This window comes from Aplidium turbinatum, chromosome 9 (assembly GCF_918807975.1).
Source record: "Aplidium turbinatum chromosome 9, kaAplTurb1.1, whole genome shotgun sequence".
Lineage (NCBI taxonomy): Eukaryota > Metazoa > Chordata > Ascidiacea > Aplousobranchia > Polyclinidae > Aplidium > Aplidium turbinatum.
Window position 1 is genome coordinate 16,316,327 of NC_137480.1, and position 17,826 is coordinate 16,334,152.

General features: G+C 35.3%; 1 protein-coding gene across 1 annotated transcript; it reads left to right on the forward strand.

Annotated features, from left to right (window-relative positions):
• The first annotated feature begins 14,763 nt into the window (after window positions 1–14,763).
• LOC145777235 (telomere repeats-binding bouquet formation protein 1-like) lies at window positions 14,764–17,049 on the forward strand. The gene has a single exon (XM_082588563.1). It carries the CDS (start codon window positions 14,807–14,809, stop codon window positions 16,658–16,660), a length of 1,854 nt encoding a protein of 617 aa, XP_082444689.1. The 5' UTR covers window positions 14,764–14,806; the 3' UTR covers window positions 16,661–17,049.
• The last annotated feature ends 777 nt before the right edge of the window (window positions 17,050–17,826 follow it).

The following is a 17,826-nucleotide window of genomic DNA, read 5'->3' on the forward strand; positions in this document are numbered from 1 at the left end:
GCCACAATGGTGGCCTACGACGCGTTTTACAAAGAAGAGGAGGTGATAAGGCACAACTTCTTAGCTATACGCTGCTTCGTTGACAAAAAATGTTTGTTTACAAGTAAGATGGATTTCTGTTAAAGCTGCCTGATATATTATTATATTTGTTGGGTGGGAACAAAACTGCGACTTGTCTTGTTTATCAAATGCTAATTTTTAATTGTTTAGTCCACAGACAAGTTAGTAATTTGTTATGTGGAACAACCTTTTGAAACACGATGTTCTCCTACCGTTAATGACAAAACACGTAACTTTTGTCACACCTGAAAACAATCAAATGATTTAAAAGGTCTTATACGTTGCCTTTATAGACGTTGTCAGAATATCAGAAAAAAGAAGTAATTTTTACAAACAAGAATGCATGCCGCGATGTGAATGTATCCTTCGTACCAGTCGCGAATTTCACGTGTGATATTGCACTATTCCTAGAAGCGACGTGCTTGCTTTCTCTAAAAAGAAGCGCTTTCAAATAATTTTAATCTTCTGGGTTCATAGAGCAATATTATCTATCTTTCTGTGTTTTTTCTTGCTTCTAATTTTGAAATTGTTCAATTGTGAACAAATTATGCCATTGGTCTTGCCTGTAGCGTTTTGAGTATAGAAGGGTGCTTGGTCTATTCAGTTCAATGTAAATAAAAAATACTTGCTTTTAGCAACTTGAAATTCTTGTCTATCTCTTATGAAAACAAGGCCATTTTTTCATTGGCGTGTAAGCTATACTGTGCAGAAAAGAAATAAAAATGCTGCAGTGGGCTTTGGCCGTGATTTTATTTTTGAGCTTAGAGGAAGACCTGCAATCAACACGTCTATAACGCACATTTGCGTCGGCCACAGTACCATAGGCCTACTACGGTATAACGCATTTTGCTCAAATCTAGCCATCCTTCTGAATTTTAAAATCATTTAAGTAAAATTTCATGAGTTTGATTGAAGTAAAGAGTGTCGTTTAACTATTCAATAATCATCATCATGTGCCGTTTCGGAGACGAGGGTTGGCTGTCAATTACTTCCACACGCCACGTTCTTCCGCTGCTCTTTCTGCTTCTTTGATGCTTGACAAGTCAGCTCACTATTTTACATCATATCTCCAAGTTTGTCTCTTTCTTCTCCTGCACCTCTTTCCTTCCAACAAACCTTCAATAACCAATTGATGTAGCTGTCCTGCCTTCAGTAATGCTGATGTAAGATGAATGGAAAATAGTACAATAAAATAAATCATTTTGGAAAGTATAATGTTTGTTTTTTGTTTTGTATTGTTGTAAAATCAAACACAGATTGTGCGACTCTAATTATTATGTTAGCACACAGACATCAATTTGTACTAAAGAAAACACCACATTTATTAACAGTAAACGTAATAAAATACACATTTTATTTTATATCATTTATTGATTTGCAATGCTCGTGTGATGATGCAAAGTATCATTCCAAATTTTTTTCACTCAAGTATCAATCACGTGTATGTTGATAAGGCAATGAGCTGGAGGGCATGAATGTGCACTGCAAGATTGCAGCATTTCGTCATGAGCACCGGTAGCCGCCTGCAGCATCAGTTCCAAATAAACTCGCTCCTTGCTGGCTACTACATTTTAGGCTACATAATAACAGAATGTAGCCGGATGAAAAGACACACACACGATCGACTTGGTAAAAGAGTGAAGACTTTTGCTTCGCATCAGGCTACCATAGGCTGGAAATAATCATGATGATGACGACGATAATTGACACATGTGGCCAAGTGGTGGGAGCGTTTTAATGAATGCTTTCTTTACCCTTATCAAGAACATGAGGAGAAACATGCCGAAAAGTGATCACCAATTGTGACGTTTTTCCTAGGGTTGTGAAGTCGCATGAAACATTGCAACACCGACTCCAGGTTATCACCGTCCAACTCCGATCTAAGTCATGAGCTACTCAGCTTACTCATATTTAATCTAACAGAAAATGGTACAGCAGATCTTTACAATCTTGACCGCTGAAAAAATTTGACTGAAATTGATCACAAAAGCAAGATTCTCATCAATTAACGTTTGTTTATTACATTTAATTAAAAAAAGGGGGCGATTACTTAAACCCGTATCAACGTAAAGTCAATCGAGGATCCGCGTAAAGCAGATACAAAAGCATCAATAAATTTGAGAAAAATGTGAATACTGTAATATTAACGACGATCTTTTAGAGTACATGTTAATTTAAATTTTTATAACATGCCGGAGTATTTTACAAACGGTCTACTCTAGCCGGAGTCTTTTACTGAACAGTCTTTTACGATCCATTTTATGGAACCGACGTTGCAATAAAAGTTGTGGTCATTGGTGTCACATCGTTTACTTCACCGGCAAAAACAATGTCATAGCTTTGAATGCCTCCGGCCATCAATTCCACTTCCTTTCGCGATTGGTCTGGGTAGAGTCGGATGTGGATCCAATCATATCTTATTAATTTTATGCTAATTTTTATCGGATTATGGAAAAGAATAAAATAAATATTTTTTTCATTATGTAGTAGCCCAGTGCCTACTGGCGGCTCTGTATAGACTTCGTTTTCTTTTTTTTAAACATTTGCAGAGTTACAGTGGGTTGCAAACTGAAATATTAGTTGCGATTAAAAGTAACTTTTACTGAGATTCATTGTCAAGATTTATTGTTTATTTTTTGAAAAGGTACAAGCTTCTCCAATAAGAAATAATGTTAAACATTAAATCACTTATAACTAGCAAACTTTCTTTTTGAGGCAAGCTTATCTAACCATACAACTAGCCTAAAATGCATACCATTTGTGATTTGAGTTTTAATTTTCAAGAAACTGCTTCAATCAATTCTTACAGAAATCTGGCAACGATATCTTTCAAATGACATCTCCTTGTTATCATTAGACATGCAGAAATCGTCACGATTTTAGTTCAATTAGCTACGTGTGTGAAAACAAATTTGAGCAATTATTTTATTCTTCTATTTATCACATAGGTGCATTCATTTTCGATTTGCAATCGACATAATTGTTGTTTTCGTTAACTTTTCGGTTTTCACTTTTTTTTCTTCGTTTATTTCGTTTCACGTGCAAGCGATTTGTTGCACAAAAATGATCTAAACCTCATAAAAACACGAGTCACAATTAAGTTAAGTTCGAACATTAAAGTTAGAATGCTGAGGACGTATAGTTGTTTGTTAGCTGCTTAATTCTTATAAATAGTTTTGCTGTAAAAAAAAGCAAATATAAAAAAATAAGTTAGATAAAAGATAGATAGGTCCTGTTAGTTTTATTGAAAAAGCTTTCGCACCTTCGTGATTAAAGGTTGCAGTCAGTCCAGTCACATATCAATTGCCCTCACAAAAAGCTATTAAAATTTTATTATCCACTTGCCACGATCGAGACCGACACGTGTGAGACAAATTTTTATCAATATAACGAGAAAATACAGTACAAAGATCACCGTCTGCCACTATCATGATTAAGTTTGTGACAATTTTTTTGAGAGTATTTAAATTATGCAACTAGAACCACCACACTGTTTCACAGACAGTATCAATATGTTAACTATAATGATTTAGTAGGCCTATTATTAAGTTCTATTTTATGTTCTTCTCCCACGACAAAAGGAGAAAAATTTACCATAACAACGGCCTAAGATCGAGGTCCGAGAAAAATGAAAGCTTCATTTAGGCCAGGGCTTCCCAAACTGGGGGTCGCGACCCCTTAAGAGGTCGCGTAACGAACTTCAGGGGTCGCAGAAAGTATACCAATTTGCACAAGGTACTGCATATTAACACTTCTGTGCGAGATGCTGTGACAGTTATTAATTTTAAGAGTCGCGCACTCAATAGGCTGCCCGTATTTTTGAAAATTTATGAGGCGAAATCAGGGATATCTAGAGAAGGGATATAAGGCTCGCAACGATTGCCTTATTCTCATGACACTATACCAGAGCGGTAGTTTGTAGTGCTTTAAACATGTGGTTCTTTTTTAAATCGTAGAAAGTTTTGTAGTGCAGCTGTTACAATGAACTACAGAATACAGTTAGCAAATGTTACGTAGAGTATATTTAAAAAATACTTGTTTACAAAGACAGTTGAAAAGTTACCAGTAAGCTGTTTTTTTATAACAAAGCCTTTGCAGGGGGTCTGCTACTATTCGGTGTCCGATTCGGTGAGTTCCTAACCTCTAACCCGAACCCCTAAAATGGCAATGATATTTAGGCTACGGTACCCGATAATTTAAAAAAAATTTGAAAAAATCACCGAATAGGGATCGGACTCACCGAAACGGGCCATTTCGTTTGCAGGAGGCTAGATGTAAAGCAAGTATGGTATATGGGTAGTTGAATTAACAAGCCACCACGAGCATGCTGTGAATATTCAAGCCTGATGTTAATAGCGCAATGCAAGTTATCATAACAAGATTTATTAAACTAGGCCACTATCAGACTATCGGTGCCAATTGTCATTTTACGATAAACAAAAGCCCTTCTATTGTCAGACGTAATATAAGCATTCGTATCCCCTTCTTTAGATATCCCTGGGCAAAATAGGAATCGTTGTTAAAAACTCTTTTACGGCATCGTGAAGTGAGGTGGCTTTCAAAAGTCAAAGCTTTAAAAAGGCTAGCCAATAAACGTTGAAACACGAAATCGTGATTTTTCCAACAGAATAAAATTCAGTCTTGGTCCACCACTTTCGCAATAACATTTGGCTTTTGAAATTATGTCCAATGTCAGATTTGCTTGAAAAACTAAACGAATTTAATTTGTCCCCTTTTAGGAGAAAACATCAATATTTTGCATTGAAATCTAAAATTGATGCGTTCTTCAAAATATTGAACATCTGGAAACCAAAATTTCAAAATGATTTATTTGAAATGTTCTCACTTCGCCTACCGTTCCAACCTAAGTAACATTGAAACCGTTTTGAGACCAGCTTTAACTAATATTGAGTCACGGCTGGACTTGCTTTGTGGCAGAAACTGCAGTCACACCCATCACACTGAATAAATGTGTTTGTTTTTTTGTTTTGTTTCCAGTAGGCTACCCATAGGCTTCGTTGTTATGGTCAGAAATAAGTAAAAACAAACTTAACTGAGAATGGTAAATTGTTTTTGGTTTTCGTTAGATTTAATTTTAAGCTTTTCAATAAATATCACAAATGTATATTTCGCACTGTTCGTCGTTTTAATCGTAAGGGGCCGCGAAACATTTTAGGAGAATAAAAGGGGTCGCGAGCAAAAAAGTTTGGGAAGCCCTGATCTAGGCAACTATGGATGCACTACAAAGGTTTTTGTGTTTGGTTTCATGAAAAGACAACCGATGCAAAAGCTGCATGTCAGCAATACGTAGGTTGAATGTTTTCAAGAACAAAACTATTAAATCGTCAGCAGACTTTTAATTATATTTGTTTTGTTTTTTTTCGGCAGCCGAAATGATGCCTATGGCAAATGAATAGGAGACATCACGTACATTAGTAAAAAAGATGACGCCTGCGGTGTCACATGCAGAAGCATTTGGCACATTAAATTATCACTTTTTTCTGCTACAAAACATGCCTTAGCATTTCGCCGTTCCTATGCAAGACTATAGTGTGAGGAGTTTTACGGCAAACAAAAGCACGCAGCCTACCGGTACTTTGAAATTATCTCTGCGTTTTCTTGCAAATAATTACAATATATTTGATGACATGTATATGTGCAATAAGAAAAAGTAGGTTAATTGCTTATTAAATGTATTTAATATTGAGCTCAGAGAACTATAATGTATATAAAATTATAATTATCAACTAGATCTATGTAAAACAATACTTATTATTCCAGTTTCGTCGACAGGGGGTTTCAGGGGGTACCATTGGACCCAGGTCCGAGATAATTTTAGGATGCCGTAACTTTTTCAAGGAGTCCCAAAAACTTGAAAAAGCCACCATGTATTTTTTGGATAGGGTATTGTGCACTTTTCTTAGAAGTGTCTTAATATGGAGCCAGAAGATCTTTGGTACTAACTCAAACTATTCATTTAACGGCCATGCTTATTACATTGCGATTTGTTATGTTTTCTACCCAAGGAAAAATATGTTTTCTACCCAAGGAGAAACAGTGAAAAAATGCGAAAGAAAAGTCTAATACACCTTACGATTACGTAAATCTTTTCAATTTTGTGCAATCGTAAAGCTGGTTTTACAAATATTGCGGACCTTGAAGCCATGACCTGGAATTTTTTTTATTTTAATTAGCCTACTGATATGACATTGGTAAAAAATGACTTGTTCAAACGCAGATAAGTTTTTAGTACTTTTGTAGGAAACTATAGTAAGCTAATTCAAGAATCTCGGAAGGTCTTTCATTGAATCCTAGTTTGGATAGCCAAAAGACCTACTGAGCCAGATATCATTTTTCATACATTAAGAAGAAATGACTGCTTTTGTCAGTGATAAACGTTGCTGAAATATACCGGATACACTGCTTGAGGCAAAACATTGCCTCTAATGGCCAATAACAACACAAACATAATCTTCAAAATGTTTTGATAAAAATCTGAGATTACTGTACTGTACAAAAATGAACGGCTATTTAGTTGACACTTAATAGCATATATCTTTTCATCAGGTCTTTGTTTTCTCAAAAAGAACATTTGACATAACTTCTTAGAAGGTCAAGTGCGACTTTGAGGTCTCGAGGGAAAGGCGTTTGCTTTGCTTAGACATCAGCCGTGAAATGTTTTTCTACAGTGTAAGAAAAAAGGTTTGAGAACCGCCGAGATAGCTACCAACTGGTATCAGCAACTCACTTGCCTAAATTGTTTTGACGCATACTGTAATCTCTCATAACTCTAAACGGATACAAACAAAGACTTTGTCGTCTAGCTACTTTTATTGTAGCGATGATGTGGACACACGCATTGTTGTTGTTACTTTTTTAGCATCTTCGAAATATCAAGATGGGATACACCCCAGATTATATCGTACAGATAATGCGCAGTAGTAAAACAAAGAAAGGCAATTTGGAACAATATAGCATAAAGTAGATCAAAATCACTTTTTTGGTACCATTGATAGTAGGCCTATCATTATGACTATTGCTGAAATCGCTAAACATAAGAGATTTACTTACGTTACAATTTTTGACGTCAACAAGCCTCTGGGCCATCGTTGCGGAAATCCAGATGACCGCAGGCAAACCCTCATGGAGACGGTTACCTCTAACTGTAATAACTTCGATTACACTTTAATTTCCAATAGCTTGCACTTGAAGCCGACAAAACAAATTACAATATCAAGAAAAACTTTTAAAAGGCGCGCCCGAAGAAACGCTATAGCAAACAAGCCCAACCTATCTTTAGGCCTATACGACACAATGCCAATTAATCAATTTACAACGTCTTTCGTTTTGGTGTGGGTTCACCGGTCAGAACACTGGTAAATAGAAGCTTACCAAATGAAACAACTGAGGTACGGTTATACAGGGCAGTGCTTCTTTTTTCGATTTTGTTCACCCCTGCCTGTAATAGTCTAACTGTTGCAGTTCATTCACCCAAAAGCGACACGATCGTGAGCCCACTACAATAATAAAACATATGCTATAAGTAGCCTATAAATAGGTTACGTGGTAACTGTATAATTCCAGAGTTGTAGCTTAACACTAAAAATGCGTAAATCTAGAATAAATTTTAAGACAACCGCCGAGAAAGTCCCAGTCGTACCTATTCTTGCCCTTATTTTGGTAATGTACTGATAAGCATCAGTTTTCACCGATGATTATTATATAATGTGTCTCGTTATGTCAATACCCACGAATATCAAGCAATAAACAACATAACAACATCGAATGTTTTGTTAAAGAAAATTATATTTTTGCCGTAGCGTTGACAGGAGGGTCCAGAGAGTACCTTTGGACCCAGCCCGGATAATATCAAGGGACCGGAAGCATGAAGAGACCACGGCGTATTTTTTGGATATAGTGCGTTTTTTTTGTAAATATATTGGTTTGGGGTCCAAAAATTTCATTGGTACCGGCCCAACATATTCTCTCAACGGCTCTGAGTTTGCATTCATTCCTCTAAGCGCTTCATATCAGACCTTATGTTATCCGATAGTTTTTATCGTTCTGAATACTTTCAATCCTTCAACTGTAGATGTTGAACAGTGAGCTCTTAAACAGAAGACATCAAAAGTAGTTTTCTATAATCTTTCAGCATTTTCAGCTTGCGTATTATTTGTTTTTTTTGGATATGGACAGCTTTTTCTGATGCAAGTAAATAATAAATAAATATATTTAAATAGCAGCCTTGCAAAAACAAACCATTTTTAAACCTTTTTGTTTGTTGCGGCCAGAAGTTCAAAATTAATCAGATAGGTTATCTTTAAAGATTTTGATGATGTCAAAATACTTTGGAAAATTGTATAATGTTACTATTTGAATAAAGATTTTGAAGAATTTTTACGATTCTGCCTAAACCATCCAATTCTTCCGAAAAAAAAAAATGATTCAAACAATATGAAAGCGAGTATAGAACAATTAATTATTAGCTGATTAGCTTCTGAAAGGAAATGAAGATATTTCATTAAACTCTTACGATAAAGACGAAATTAAATCTATTCTAAAACGTTTTAGGTCTAATGCTAAAAGAGTATGTTCCTCCAAATGAAATCAAGTTATTTATCGAACATTAAAGTCCATGTCTTCAAATCAATTAAAGTATGCAAATTTGATAAAGGGAAAGGAACTGCTATTTTGGACACTGCAAATTATTTTTCAAAATTAGACAAAATTGTGAGCGATGAAACTAAATTTGCTTTAATTAATGAAAGTACGAAAGTTCAACCAATTATTTTGAAAGAAAGGTTCATTGAGTATTATGTTAAAAGATATCTCAAGGAATTTGGAATAGAAGTAACTCAAAAACTGATTCCCTCGGTATCAGCCCAAGTAACTGTAGAGTTTGATAAAAGTACATAAAAAGACAATCCATCTAGTTGTGTCAATGATTTCGACTCCAGAATATGCTCTGGCTAAATTCTTAGACACTATAACTAAACTTTACATGCCAAAAAATACATGCTTGACAACCAACAATTTTCTGGACAAGCTGAAAGCTTTTTAAATGTGCTCCTAATCAATTAATGGTCAGTTTTGATGTACAATCACTATTTACTAACGTCTCTTTAAAAGAAACCATCAACACTATCGCGGATTACATATTTGCAGAAGACCAGCCAAATTGCCCACTCATTAAGAAAAACATTTTTTTAATGCATTTAGCCACAGAGGGCATGTCTCTATACAGAGATAAATTGTACAAGCAAATTGACAAGTGGCTATGGGTTCGCCTCTGGGCCCCACTCTTGCCAATTTCTTTTTAGCACACCTTGAAAACATTTTTTTTTTTTAAACTACTTTCCAATTCTTTCTCAAGCTTTACTTACGTTATATTGACGACATTTTTGCCATATTTGATAACGATGATACTGGTTCACAGTTTCTTGAAGTACTCAATGCGCAACAACGTAACATTCACCAATTTAAAAAGCACCAACAAACACAGTGAAGCAATTAACAAGCTAGTTTTCACCGCAGTAGGCTAGTAATTTACAAAGAAGCATAGATATTATGTTGAATTGCTTACACTAGGCGACCAAATACATGAAAATATACAATACCTTTAGATGCAAAAATCCAGAGTGAATGGGATGACAATGCTTCATTAGATTTTAAAATTATTTCAATCACGATTTTACCTGATTTTTTTTTAATTTTTAGTTCTTACTTGGCACTTAGTTGAAATAGAAATTAAAAATCATTTAAAAACATCACATAACTTGATGGAAATATAATTAGATTCACGAACTTTTATAGCTACAGTAAGCAATATACAGTTACCCAATGATTCAAAAAAAAAACTTTAAAAAAAAATGCAGGAATATTACGTTGGTAAAAACATAATTAACGGATTTACTCATTTCGTATGCATTTATTTAGCATTTATAAATTAAACAAACTCTTCAAAACAGCAACATCTACAAGCAATCTATCAATTTAATAAACAATTTAGGCTCATGGCCTACGAAAATAGATGGCCTAGCTAGACAGTTGACACCGCACCCAAATCTTCAGAGCTGAAGCAGTGCCGGTCTTAGGTTTTTTCGGGCCCTGTGCGGAATATGCTTTTGCGGGCCCCAATGACAATAATCCAATTCAGTGGCGTAGCTAGGTACTTTGAAAGGGGAGGGGCGGCGGTGGCGGCGTGATCGCTAAAGACGACAACCAGCGGCGGGGGGTCTGGGGGGCCTCCCCCAGAAAATTTTGAAAAATTACTTTGAATTTGGGACATTCTGAGAGCATGTTCAACAAAAATTTAGGTATGAATATTACTGTGAAATGGTGCTGTCCGGTGGCATAGCAAAAGGATAAGATCATGCTTTCTTTGGCATTTTTCGGAAATAAAGCTATGTCTCTACAGTATGTTGAGTCTGGATGCAACCTATTTCGTCCCCTGAAATCGTGTAGCAAAATTAAATTTCGACTTATTTCGTTCCCTGAAAAGATCGAGAAATTTTGAAATGTTTGCGGCAACTCCGATCAGCGATTTCGGCTATGTCGTTTTTTTTCTCGATCTTTTCAGGGTACGAAATATTCAGGCGACGAAATAGGTTGAATTCGTTGAGTCTCTATGTTTTCTTGTTGCGAATTCCTTTGCTGAATTCACTTGTTGAATTTTTCCTTTGAAAATGACAAAATTACTGCATTTTCTGAGTAAATTGCGGGCCCCCTAATTTGCGGGCCCTGTGCGATCGCACGGTTTGCACATCCCAAAGACCGGCACTGGCTGAAGGGTGAAATCGATTACAGATAAAAGTGTACTCGGGATCTACATTTTCCTAAAACGTTTCTTTCATTGCTTTTAGTATTCAATTGTTTCAGTGATCAGCGCTTTGTTATCTTACAATCTGAATGTTAATGTTAGCAAACCTATTGATAGTTGATAAAGTAATACCCGTCATTGAAAACTTTTGAATCTACATAATATAAAGAATTCCATTCAATGTTTGAAGTAGGCTAATAAATTGTGTTTACATTGTGTTTACATATTGTTTGATGAAATGCTAATATTTGTAATAATAGTTAACTTCTTCATGAAAAAAAAAAACATTTAAGCACCGAAACAATTAAATAAACACACTTGAAAAAACATAGGCTATTAGGCAAATATAGGACCCAAGTAACACATTTATGTGCAATCGAGTTCAGCCTTCAGTTCTATAGGCCTGTGATGGTGTCTAGGCAGAGCCTCCGAGAAAGATCAGAATTGGTCGGGAAACAGTACGAAAAACGGGCCCCCAAAACAACAATATTCAACAAAAATAAAAGCAACGAATATGTATCATGCGTTGCATTATGTGTCTTAATCTGAACTTTCTACTTACTTTCCTTAGCATAAAATTGAATTCCTTTAAACTTTTGATTTTAACTCTAAAAATAAAACCATTTTGCTCTCAGATACTAGAATACCCTGTCTCAAAAGGCCTAAACATTTCAGTTTTTGACAAAATCACCCATATTTGACCCGTTACGACATAATTATGACGGTGGAAGTCTTTATTTCAATTGAAAACACTTTCATTCAGTGCCTTGCTGGTAATTCACATATGAAAATCAACTTTTGGATATTTGGCATCATTTTGAGAAGTGTGGGGGTAAGAAGATTAAGAAGCAACACTTAGCGCCACAAGTGGTGAAAAGGCATTTTGTTTATTTCAGGCAACCTATACACATCTTTTGAAATTTCAATGGTTCTAGTCCGACAGAAAGAGACCTCACCTTTAGTTTGACGATGACATCAAGGTGACATCATCAAAGTCATGATGACGTCATTCTGAAATCATAAATTTGCGCTATAATAATCAATTAAAGGGCAAGAGATGAGCTCATTACTCTGTACGACAAGGCAGATAGAGGCTTAACATAACCGTCGTGGTGACTATGTTACAAAATGCAAGCCATGAACTTCTTCTTCCTATTTTACGTTTCATTTCCCGGAGTCGGAGTAGGACGGGGTCTGGCAAGCAAGGTACCGTATATGCTCAGTCTCTACTCATCATAGCCTACTCTCCACTCAACTAGTTCAGAAACAATTGTATTGGCATTCCCAAAAGCAAGTAGCCTGTCACCAATGGAAACGTTTGTACCATAGCTGATTGTCTTTCGAATTCGGAGACGAGCCAAAGTAGTCACGATCCTTAAGCCCCATAAGCTACAAGAGGATCCGAAGAGCCATATCCTTGCAGGCATCCAACTAGCTGAGCTTCGTCCTGTCTCTTAGAAGCCGTCCTGTCTCTTTCTTAAAAATTGAAAAATAAGTTGGTACGGTAGGCTACATTTTTAATTAAGTAGTAGAAATAGGCCCCTCACAAAAGTAAAAAAAAAAACGAAACATTACTCGTTTTTCCAATACAATATTATGCTAAGAGTAAAAGTTTTCTGACCTCCCCCATCTAAAAGCCCCTGTGTTTAGGCCATGTAGTTTTGTAAACTATTTTTAGGCTACATGTTGCTTGCAATGATTCTTTCAGAATAGGCTACTGCACAATTTGCCTCGTTACGTCCATGCCCATGATCGTGAAAATCAAGCTGTAGGCTAAACAATACTATAAACGTTTGATGCTTTGTTGAGAAAAAACATTTTCATTTACCAATTGTTGCATTCATTCCTCAGATTGCTTTATAACAGACTTCATATCATCTGATTGTTTTTATCATTCTGAATACTTTCAATTCTTCCAACGATCATTGTGTTTCAAATTATAACAGTAAATGTTCAGTGAATTCTTTAACTGATGACATCAAAAGTTTTTTTTTCATTTGTATAATCTTTGCGCATCGACAGTTTGAAAGTTTTTGTATTATTTTATTTTTTTGGATATGGACACTGGACAGCTTTGTCTGATGCAAAAAAATACCGTAATAGTAATAATAATTCATTATTTTAAAAAAGTGTAAAAAAAATCTGGCAACTTTGTAGCAATCTGGCAGATGACACTTTCGTCTTCAAACTTGGTGTTGCCAGAGCCAGATAGAAAATTTTATTGTTACTTTGGTAAAGTTTAAGAACTTTTCAAGATCGTTGAGGACGGCAAATTATTTTAAGCTGGAAAATTAATTTTGTATGTTTTAAAAATTTGAAAAAAGCAACAAAAACTGCCGAAAAAGCCCAGCACAGTCGTGAAAAGGACTTTTTTTTATTTTTGAGGTATTTCACCTATTGTTTAAGTTTAAGCAGTTTTTGTACCAATTTTTACAAAACCATCTTTTAGAATTCTTGGATTCTTTTTTTTTGTTCGTAGTGAAATTGTTGGGTAAAATTAGATTGTCTTTGGTGAATTTGCGAGACAGCTGTGCAAAAAGTTTATTCTGTGGCGTCTGGGAGCACTCTTTTGGTCAAATTTTGAGTCATTTAAACATTTTAGAATCAGTTCAGTTTGTTTTATTTCTGGTCATCACAACGAAAACCAGTACATGTCAAACACAGCAGAGGTCTAAAAAAGGGTAGAAGCGGCAAGACTCTGACGTTATAACGTGCATAGTACCCAAACAGGACAATCAGTAGTAGGTCACAACACTTTTATGGTTATGCCAAAGCAAAGTCAGGGATTCATAGTATAAAGAAATACTATATGAATCCCTGAGCAAAGTGTTAACGAGAGAGCAAACTTTTGTGTGTTGTTACTTCTAAATACTGTTCAAACGCTGGTAAAGTACTCAATTGCCAGTAAAGGAGTTTAGTGTGAGCTACGACTAATAATTAATATGATCAGCATTTTTTTAACATGTTATGTCTTTAAGCTTCAAGCCTAGATAGCAGAGTTTGCTTGTGTGACCAGAGTTGATAGCAATAGAAAAATACAGGCTGTTAATATTTATTGATATGATCAACTCAAGAATAAGTACTTACCCGGTATAAGGCCTAGTGCAGTTGCAAACATTTTGTAATGTGTTATCTCTTGCTTCAAGCTTACATAGCAGAGTTTGCTTGAATGACTAGAGTTGAAAATGGAGTTAAAAGCAAAAGAAAAAGCAAGTTGTTATTATTATATTAAGTCTTTCTATGTAAAAACAGGTACCGTAATTTACATACTAGTAGCCTAATATCCAATTTGTAGTCAATAAAATAAGCCTACTCCAATCTTTCTAGATGGTAAAACTCCAGTGTGCTTGCAAAAATATTGCAATAGGCCTATTTATTCAATCACCATTACAACTTATATGCAGCAATAGTGTCACTGTCACATACAGACATTATTGCTGCTCATGAATCACATAGAAAAATGTATTAGCAGTAAATACCTGTTTTACATGTGTTTTTTAAACAATGATTGTACAATGTACATTATACTACTAGCCTACCCAGATACCACAGAATCTCCTTCATTGCCCCTGTTTCACAAAATTGACCTTTGTTATAATTGTTTTACATATTAATTCCACTTTTTTCATTGTTATATAGGAGTAACAGGTCTACAATGTGAGATAACTTTGTGCGTAAAGTTCAATTACAGATTTTGAATTGCTAAGTGGGCCATGGTGCTAACAGTATTTATGGCACCACTTTGCCTGTTCAATATTATAGTGAATTAAAATAATTTTATTACTTTTGATATTTTGATGCAAACATCAATTCTACTTGTGCAAGCACATGTGAATATTATAATAATGTTATTACGCTGGGCTTTTCATTATTTTTTAGTTGCATTATTTTTTGTACCAGTATATAATCATACTTTCTGACATAGCCATGTCTCCTAAAGCATTGGACATTGGCATATTACTTGAATTTCTTTCTCCCAATGAAAGTGAGTCTTTGAGAGACTCTGCTGTTTCAGCACAACTTGCTAGTTTGGAATCTTTAACGTCAATGTGTTCCGATTCTGATGCTGTTGACTCTTTGAGAAATTTAGACGGAATAAACTTGATATGGAACTTATGTTGTTCATCTAAGAGCGTAGAAGTGGCACATGCTTGTCTCTTTGCTTTATCCTGTGCAGCCCAAAGCAATGTATTTGCACAGCAAGAACTTAGTCATGACCGTGTCTTTCAAAGCTTGAACAAGCTGATTTTATCAGATGAATTGAATATCAAAACTAAAGTTTTGGTCACTTACTTTTTACTTTCTTTAGTTTCAAAAAACAAGCAAGGTCAAGCATTGATTTGCAAATCCGGTTGTCTTGACTCTTTATCTTCACTGTTTGTCAAGTGCACTAACCTTTGTAACTCTGATTTGTCATTGGATGAATTAGCAAAACATGTAGAACTTTGGATGGTAGTTTCTAAGACTTTGTCATACTCTGCCACCGTGCCACAAAATTTGGATAATCAAAAAAAGCTTTGCAAAATCTTGCCTTGGCTTATTACTGGAATTCATACTGTTAAGCAACATAAAGATCTATTACGTCTTCTTTGTACTTTTTTATCAGTAATTGTGGAAGGCAATAAAGACGGTCAAAAAAGTGCATTGGAATGCAGAGCTGTAGAAGTACTGATTTTGGTTATATCCCGTTTGAACACGTCTGACAACAATGAATGCCTTGGTGATGCTGTTGCTGCTTTAAATCACGTTTTACCGGATGAAAACGGAGAACATTGGGGTAAATTTGCTGTATATGGTGGATCTTCATTGTTGCTTGAGCTGGTTGAAAAGATTCCGTCGGAACATTGGGAAACCTATCACATCAATCAAACACTTGCATTGCTTTCAAAGTGTGTTGAAGTACAGTCTGATGTTTTTGATGATGAACGTTCTCATCTGATATCTCAAAAAATTATCAAATTAATGAGTGCCATCACTGATGATGAATATTTCAATAAAATATCAGTTCATTTACTTAATTTATTACTAGAAAGCAACAAATCTCCTGAAGAATTATCAAACGCAAACATACGGTTACCTAAAAGTGTACCCAACCAACTCGTTTCACAAAAGAGAAATGACATAGCTAAATGCTCTTCAACAATTTTTAATGACCTTGATCATGATTTTTTTCAACCGAATGATGTTTGCAAAAAAACTTCTCAGAAAAAGTTTATTGAAAGCATTTTTGAAACTGAATGTGGTGTTCAACCACATATAACTTGCAGATCTTACACCACCATTCTTCTCAATACTCAGCGTTCAAATACAGGAGAAGTGGTATTGGATATTAGCAGCTCAAACAAAGATGCTCTTCGAGCATCCTCCGGTATACTGGCTTCGCCGACGGAAAAAGTTTTTAACCGTCACTCTCTTCCTATGTTCCGTAAAACCGATCAGTATGGAGCAGAGGACTTGTTTTTAAACCCTGCTCCACAGATGAACCATGCGTCAACTACTAATGTTTCTTCCCAGACAATGGTGCACCCAGAAAAACGTGCTTTTTGCTCAAATAAAAGCAAAAAATATTTTTATTCTGAGCCAACGCCATCTACTTCTCATTCTTTGTCGTGTAGGCTTATCGGTGGCTACCTTACACCAAATAAACGGAAACCAGCAAAAGATATAGATGTAATGTCGCTGTGTGGAGATTTAATTGAGAGAGAAGTTCTCCAGTCTGTAAAAAAACATCGCGGGTTTCAAGGACATCTAGGTTGTTCTGGATCTCTCTTGCACAATTAAGAATGTGTATTCACATTTCTCAGTTTGAAATCAGCAAGATTTGGGCGTTAGGTTAATATCAGAAGCATTGAACACGGCAATTTATGTGATTGAAATGTAAAAATATATTTGCATTACATTTCACTTGAATATATCGTTTTATTAACTTAACTTACTTGTGATTGACAATGTTTCGTTCCCAAAATATGCAAGCCCGATAAGTTAGAAAGTTATATAGCGTATATGAGAGACAGACCTAACTATGACATGAACAGCAAACTGCAAGTTTTACTTTTGTTACTGAATATTTGTTGTTTCAAGTTTGAATATTAAGATCTTCTAAACGTTGTTGTTTTTATGAATTTAACTCTATAAAATGTTATTGAGTTGTCGTTTTACTTTTCGAACAGCGACAGGCATCATTATTAAAAATAATTGTTTTGAAGGAAAGGAGCACTGTTGATGTTTGTAGCGGCCAAGAGTTCTCTTTTTTTCAGCCAGCATGAGTGTCCATGCAAGTTATGCATCAGCTTTTCCGCGATACTTTAGTCTTCAAACTTTCAACAAACCTGAACTTCGAACTGATGGACTTTCTTGCATATTGGCAAGCTCACAAATTCTGTCCAAGTCAAACGATTTTACTGACTACTGACTTTACAGCTCAAATCGCGAAAAGACCTCTGTATGTAAGTTCTTGTTTTAAGTTGATGACGTTTGGACCTTGTGCTTTTCATTGATAGAAACTAAAAGAGAGAAAATAAGTCTGTTTTCACTATTTTTCAGAATATATATTGTTAATATTTGTTTCGTTTTTTTATAATTGCAATGTGATTTTATACTTGAAATTAAAACTCAGTTAATTCTTCATAGTTGTTGCTTGGTTCTTCGTACTTTTCAATTCAATTACATTTTGGTTGAATTTGACTGGCCAAACTGCTTGTTAGCTATTATGTTTGTTATTTATCAATAACGTACAATCGCTTGTTTTTTACTTACAATATTATAGAAACGTTGAGTTCATGGTTTAGGAAAACAAGTCGCTGGTGCCCCATCATTCTCACAAGTTGCAAGTGCCATCATCGAAAATAAGAGAGGCACTTGTCCAGCTATAGAAGTTACTGCCTAATTTAGAGTGCCCCATGCAGTTTAGATTGTGATTGAAAATTTCTAGAGCTGCATATAAGGAA